This window comes from Mandrillus leucophaeus, unplaced genomic scaffold (assembly GCF_000951045.1).
Source record: "Mandrillus leucophaeus isolate KB7577 unplaced genomic scaffold, Mleu.le_1.0 Scaffold150, whole genome shotgun sequence".
Lineage (NCBI taxonomy): Eukaryota > Metazoa > Chordata > Mammalia > Primates > Cercopithecidae > Mandrillus > Mandrillus leucophaeus.
Genome location: NW_012101477.1, coordinates 3,409,939 through 3,416,258, shown reverse-complemented (window position 1 = coordinate 3,416,258; position 6,320 = coordinate 3,409,939). Strand labels below are relative to the sequence as shown.

Genomic DNA, 6,320 nt, shown 5'->3' with positions numbered 1-6,320 from the left:
GTGATGGTGATGGTAGAGATTATAATGATGATGATGGTGATGGTAGGGATGATGATGGTGAGGGTGGGGATGATGATAATGGTGATGGTGATGGTGGAGATGATGATGATGGTGATGGTGATGGTGAAGTTGATGATGGTGATTGTGGGGATGATGATGATGATGATGGTGATGGTGAGACTGATGATGGTGATGGTGATGGTGGTAAGCATATGCCCATTTAATAGACATTTTCTTCCTCCAAGGCAGGAGCTCATCCTGGGCAGTTTCAATAGTGATAGCGAAGTTGATGATGGTGATGGTGATGGTGATGGTGATGGTGATGGTGATGGTGATGGTGATGGTGGGGATGGTGATGATGTTGGCCCATATAATATACGGAGTGTTTACAGTGATCTGACACTATGCTAAGAACTCTTTCCATGGATTCCAGCATTTAATCCACACATTCTGGCACTTAATCCCCTGTGAGAGAGATTCCATGATTATCCCTATTTTACAGGTGAGTAAACTGAGATACAGAAAGAGGAAGTAATAGTGCTTGGATTCAAATCCAGGCTACCCTGCCTCAGAGATGAACCTTGCTCTTAATCATAAGATCCGATTTAGAAGCAAGTACTGGCCTGAATGAATGAATGAAGGAATGAGATGTCATGATACCAGGAGGTGCTGGAAATGGTGAGGAGTGAGCCAGGGAGTCTGTCCCCAGGGAATACAGTGTGTAGGACGGGTGTCTGAGAGAAGGAAGAGCCTGTGTCAGTACAAAGTGTGCATGAAGGGAAGAGCAGGGAGGGAGCTGGGCTCCCATCAGGATTTGCTGTGATCTGGAGCCATCTGTTGGCCCTGATAGGTGAGCAACACTGGTGACAATGCCTGAGGTGCAGCTCAGGAGTCCAGCAGGGCCCCAGCTGCCAGCTGTGCGGCCCTCTGTTCCTGGGTCATTTGGAGAAGAGGCGCAGGTTCCTCGGAGAATGCCAGTCCAGGTCCTCTTAAGACTTCAAGAGCCTTATGTGGTAGAAACACACTTCAGGGAAACCAAATTTTCTCCTTCCCTCCTTCCCACTGCTGTCTTCCCTCCTTCCTTCCTTCCTTCCTTCCTTTCCTTCTTCCTTCCTTCCTTCCTTCCTTTCCTTCTTCCCTCCTTCCTTCCTTCCTTTCCTTCTTCCCACTCTTCTTCCTTTCTTTTGTTTTGTTTTTTGTTTTGTTTTGTTTTGTTTTGATGATGAAGTCTCGCTCTGTTGCCTAGGCTGAAGTACAGTAGCACAATCTCAGCTCACTGCAACTCCGCCTCCCAGGTTCAAGAGATTCTCCTGCCTCAGCCTCCTGAGTAGCTGGGATTACAGGCATCTGCAACCATGCCTGGCTCATTTTTGTATCTTTTGATAGAGACAGGATTTCACCATGTTGGCCAGACTGGTCTCAAACTCCTGACCTCAAGTGATCCACCCACCTCAGTCTCTCAAAGTTCTGGGATTATAGGCATGAGTCACTGCGCCCAGCTCTTTCTTTCTTTTCTTTCTTTACTTTTTTTCTACCTTCCTTCCCTTTCTCCTTTTCTCCCTTTCTTCCTTCTTTATCTTCCCCTCTTCACTCCTTCCCCTTCCTCCCTCCATCCCCCAGGAAAAATAACTTGATTGACAGTGTAGAAGGAGGGATGGGGGAGGATAGAGGTGACCTCTAGGCAGATGGTGCAGCCAACCCTAAGGAGGAGTAAGAACCTGAGGAGTTTGGTTTGGGATGTGCCAGCCTTGGGGACCAGTAGGACACCCAGGGACAGTTGTCTATGAGGCATCTGGGTCCCCAGACTGGAGCTCAGATAAGCCTGGGCTGCAAAGTAAGGCCTGGGTACTGGCCACATGTTGGGAGCAGGGGAGGTGACTTCACCTGGGCTCCCAAAGACAGATGCTGAGACAGGGTTTGGGTGCAAGTCATTTATTGGGAGGGGTTCCCAGGCAGCGCAGTGAGGAGGTCGGGAGGCAGGGAAGGGGCTTTACTGAGTGGGTTGCCACTGTGGGCAACTGGGACTCAGTCCTGCTGGCAATTCTCAGAGGAAGGGTGGGGAGCACACCTCAGAATTGTTCCAGAAGCGGGAAGAAGGTGGGGTATTTGTCTACCACCTCCTAGCCTTCTTTCGTTGAAGGCTGTTCTTAGAGACCTAACTTCTTGGCACTTCTGAGCACGGTCCAGAGAGTGTGGGCGGGGCGCTGCAGCACCTGCCACAGGGGCCATGGGGATGCCTGAAACGGCTCAAGAAGAGGGCCTAAGTGGAAGGGACAGGGAGCCAGGAAGAGAGCCCAGAGAAGCTCCCACGTCTTCAGTGAAGGAGGAAGAGCTTGCAAAGGAGTCTGAGGAAAAGCCTGTAGGGGATAGGAAGAGAGCAGAAGGCCTTGGTCACAGGTCTCTAGAAGGAGTGTTTCTAGAAGGGAATGGGCAACCACACCAGGAGCTACCCAGTAGTCGAGAAAGGCAAGGACTGAAGAGACCCTGCTGGATTACTGAGGGGAAGGTCATTCAAGAACAACATCGGGAGAGGGAAGGAAGGAGCTTGTCTGACCACCAGCCCCAGCCCCAGTCTCTTAGTGAGGGGAAGGCTGTGGTTTCAATCCTATATTCCAGCTATCTATTGCTGGAAAACAAACAACTGAACATTTGGTATCATAAAACAACCAGCATTGTTAATGTTCATGGATTCTGTGCATCAGGAAATCAGATGGGCATGACGGGGATGGCTGAGCTCTCTGCTCCATGAGGTCTGGGGCCTCACCTCAGAAGACTCGAAAGTTCCATGTTAGAATTACCTGGAGGGTTCCTCGCTCCCATCTCTGGTGACTGGGCTAGGAAGACGAAGTCTCAGCTCTGCTGGGACTATTGACCCAAGCCACTACCATGGCCCCTCCACGGGGCTTGGGCTTCTCATATCATTGAGTGGGTTCTGCATAACCTTTTACGACCTCACCTCTGAAGTTACACAAAGGTGAGGTGTATTGTTGTGTACTGTTGCTTAGAAGCAAGTCACCAAGCCCAGATTCTAGTGGCAAGTTCACAGACTCCATCTCTTCATGGGGGTGTGGCAAGGCCACATTACAGAAGAGCAAATGGAAAGAAAAATATGATTTGCCACATTCCATTTTACAGATGAAGAAAGAGAGGTCTAGATAAATGGAACAACTTTCTCAGTGTCAAAATCAGTGTGTGACCCAACACAAATCTTCTCAGGCTAGTGTTTGTTCCATTGTGAGTCACGGGCTAGGGGACAGGGGGATAGGGGTGGGGTGGCAAAGGCAGGTAGGGAATGGCTTCTCTGGCCATACATATCAAACGTGAGGGTGCCCACCTAGTTCAGTAGAAAGCCTGCCCATGCTCCCGGAAGCCCAGATAAGGGAAGGCTGGCCATTGACTACCTCGTATTTGTTTACTGCCTCATTCCACAAAGGATCTGAGACAGCAAAATCAAACAGAAACAAAAGAAAAAACAAAACAGCAACAACAACAACAACAAATCACCTTATAAAATAGAAAACATAAACACCCATCAGGAAAGTTCCACACACAGGGCAGGAAGTAGAATGCAGTTATGTAGGCCATACAGTCATATACAGTTATTGTTGCTAAGCCACATGTTCAACTCTGAGCTTCCTGGTGGCCAAAAAGAAAAGGGAAACTTGATTGGCTACATAATTTTCAAGAAAACATTCAAGGAAAGCAAGGCATATCTGGCCCATTATTGCCAAGGGACATTTTTCACTATGAGAAGACCTTACTGATTACTTGTTTCGTTCTCCCCAGGTCTGTGAGAAAGTGACCAGTTCTGTATCCTCCAAGCTGCAACCTTATTTCCAGACTCTGCCAGGTGAGGGCTGGATGAGGATCAAAGATAGAAAGGAATAGAAGGGGGAGGGTGTGAGGACGTCAGGGTGGATGTGATGGGGCCGGCAAGTTTCCCAGACAGCCCTGGGCCTGGGTGGGAATGAGAAGAGTAGTAGGTTATGTTCAAGTGGCAGCTAGCATTGGATCAAGCCCTTGTGCTAGGTCCAGAAGTGAGGAGGACAAACAGCCCATACCGCCTCATTCCCTTAGCTCTGCAAGGGCCAAACAGCCATATACCCCCAGCTCTCTAAGGCCAGAGACACATGACTGGCCTGAGATCTGATATTGCTCACTTCTTTTTGGATCTCAGTTTCCATGTCCTTAAAATGGGGACAGTAATCTTCACCCTCAAGTACTTGGCAAGCTGCAAAGAACTGTGGCAGGCACTCAGGAAATTGTCCCCTCTCAGTCTCCCAACACTTCCCTGAGAGAAGCATTATTCTCCTCGTTTTTCACCCCATCCCCCTGTCCCCTAGCCCGTAACTCACAATGGAACAACAGTAACCTGGCCAGGCTCACGCCTGTAATCCCAGCACTTTGGGAGGCCATGGCAGGCGGACCACCTGAGGTCAGAAGTTCAAGACCAGCTTGGCCAACATGGGAAAACCCTGTCCCTACTAAAATTACAAAAATTAGTCAGGCCTCATGGCAGATGCCTGTAATCCCAGCTACTTTGGAGGCTGAGGCAGGAAAATCGCTTGAACCCAGGAGGCAGAGGTTGCAGTGAGCCAAGATCATGCCACTGCACTCCAGCCTGGGTGACAGAGCGAGACTCTGTCTCAAAAAAAAAAAAAAAACATGAGGAACCTGAGGCTCAGAGAGTAGGTGAGACTCGTCCAGAGTCATGAAGCCATCAAGAGGCAGAAGCAAGATCCAAATCTGCAGCTAAGGTTTCCTTCACTCCAGAGCCGGGGCTTTCAGCTGCTCTCAGGACTACCTCGCTATGAAGCCTTGCATGGTTGGCACATAGTATATGCCCATTTAAGAGGCATTTTCTTCCTCCAGTACAGGAGCCCATCCTGGGCAGGTTCGATGCAGCTGCAGTGCCCAAGGTTTGGCCTCACGAGGCAGGAAAAAGATTTTGGTCTGAATCCCAGCTTCATCCCTCAGCAATCATTGGACAACTTGGATTTCTGAGCCTTGGTTTCTTCTCTGCTAACTGAGGAAAGGGATAAAGGAAGGGCTGATGTTTATTTAACTCTCATTGATTACTGCTGGGAAACAAAGAAACTCTTCAGACTTAAGCCAGCCAGGGCTCAGCCTGGGCTATTACCAATGATCCTGACAATGATCCTCCCTGGCTTTTGAGCCTCTGCATGGACAGGACATTGGGCATCCACCTTCTCTCAAAACCCTCCCAGCATCTTTGAGGTCACTAGGATTCTCTCTGTTCTACAAATGACAAAAAAATGACTCAGAGAAGTGCAAGGACTTGTCCAAGGTCATCCAGAGTTTGGTTCAAGCCTAGGTCTCTCTGTGCCCTTGATCGTGTGTCTTAGCCACTCATCTCAGGGCTGTTGGAAGAAGAGAGTAAGGGGGTGTCTGTGAATGTGGGGTATGGGTTCATTTTCTCTTAAGGCGCGCTCCCTTAAGGAGGGCTCCCTGGAGGAGGTGGGAATGGAACTTGCACTGTAGTTCTTGATCCAGTTTTAGGGGATTCTGATCCTGCATTTCAGTTTCCAGGGATGATGCCATGGAAGCTAACTCATGGTCCATCTTTCTCTCTAGTAATGACCAAAATAGATGCTGTGGCTGGAATCAACTATGGGCTGGTGGCACCTCCAACAACCACGGCTGAGACCCTGGATGTACAGATGAAGGTGAGGCTGACACTGAGAATCACACACCCTCACACTTCTGTCTCAGACACTCCAGGGCTCCCCAGTCCTTGGAAACAAATTTTATAATGTCCCCCACTTCCTATCTGACTCACTACCACCCTCTCTACTCTCCCCGCCTCTCCCTGCTCCAGTCACACTGGCCTCCCCGCCATTCCTGAAACACACCATGCCTGCCCATCCCCAAGGCCTTTGCCCTTGCTTTTTCTCTGCCTGGGTGCTCTTCCCCAGGTTTCCGCACAGCTCTCCCTTGCTTCCTTCAAATCTTTGCTCAAATATTCCCTTCCTAGAGAGGCCTTCCCAGATCACTCTCACTGAAATAGCTCTCTCCTCTTCCCCACATCCTGCTTTATTACCAATACACACACACAGTCTCAAGTCTGTCTCCCTCACTATGATGAGAGAGAAGGAGCTGCAACTGCTTTGTTCACTACCATATGTGCAGCACCTAGACCAATGCTTGGCACATAGCAGGTGCTCAATAAATTATTTGTTGGATGGATGAATGGGTGGATGGATATATGGATGGATGGGTAGTTGGATGGGTGGGTAGGTGGATGGATGGGTGGGTGGGTAGACAGGTGGATGGGGGATGGGTGTGTTGGTGGATGAATG

General features: G+C 49.4%; 1 protein-coding gene across 1 annotated transcript in view; it reads left to right on the top strand.

Annotated features, from left to right (window-relative positions):
* Positions 1-6,320, top strand: part of BPI (bactericidal/permeability-increasing protein) — a 37,793-nt gene that overhangs the window by 13,524 nt on the left and 17,949 nt on the right. The window contains exons 6-7 of the mRNA XM_011974978.1: positions 3,787-3,850; positions 5,596-5,687. Coding sequence (XP_011830368.1) covers positions 3,787-3,850; positions 5,596-5,687 — 156 coding nt within the window. The remainder of the gene's footprint in view (positions 1-3,786; positions 3,851-5,595; positions 5,688-6,320) is intronic.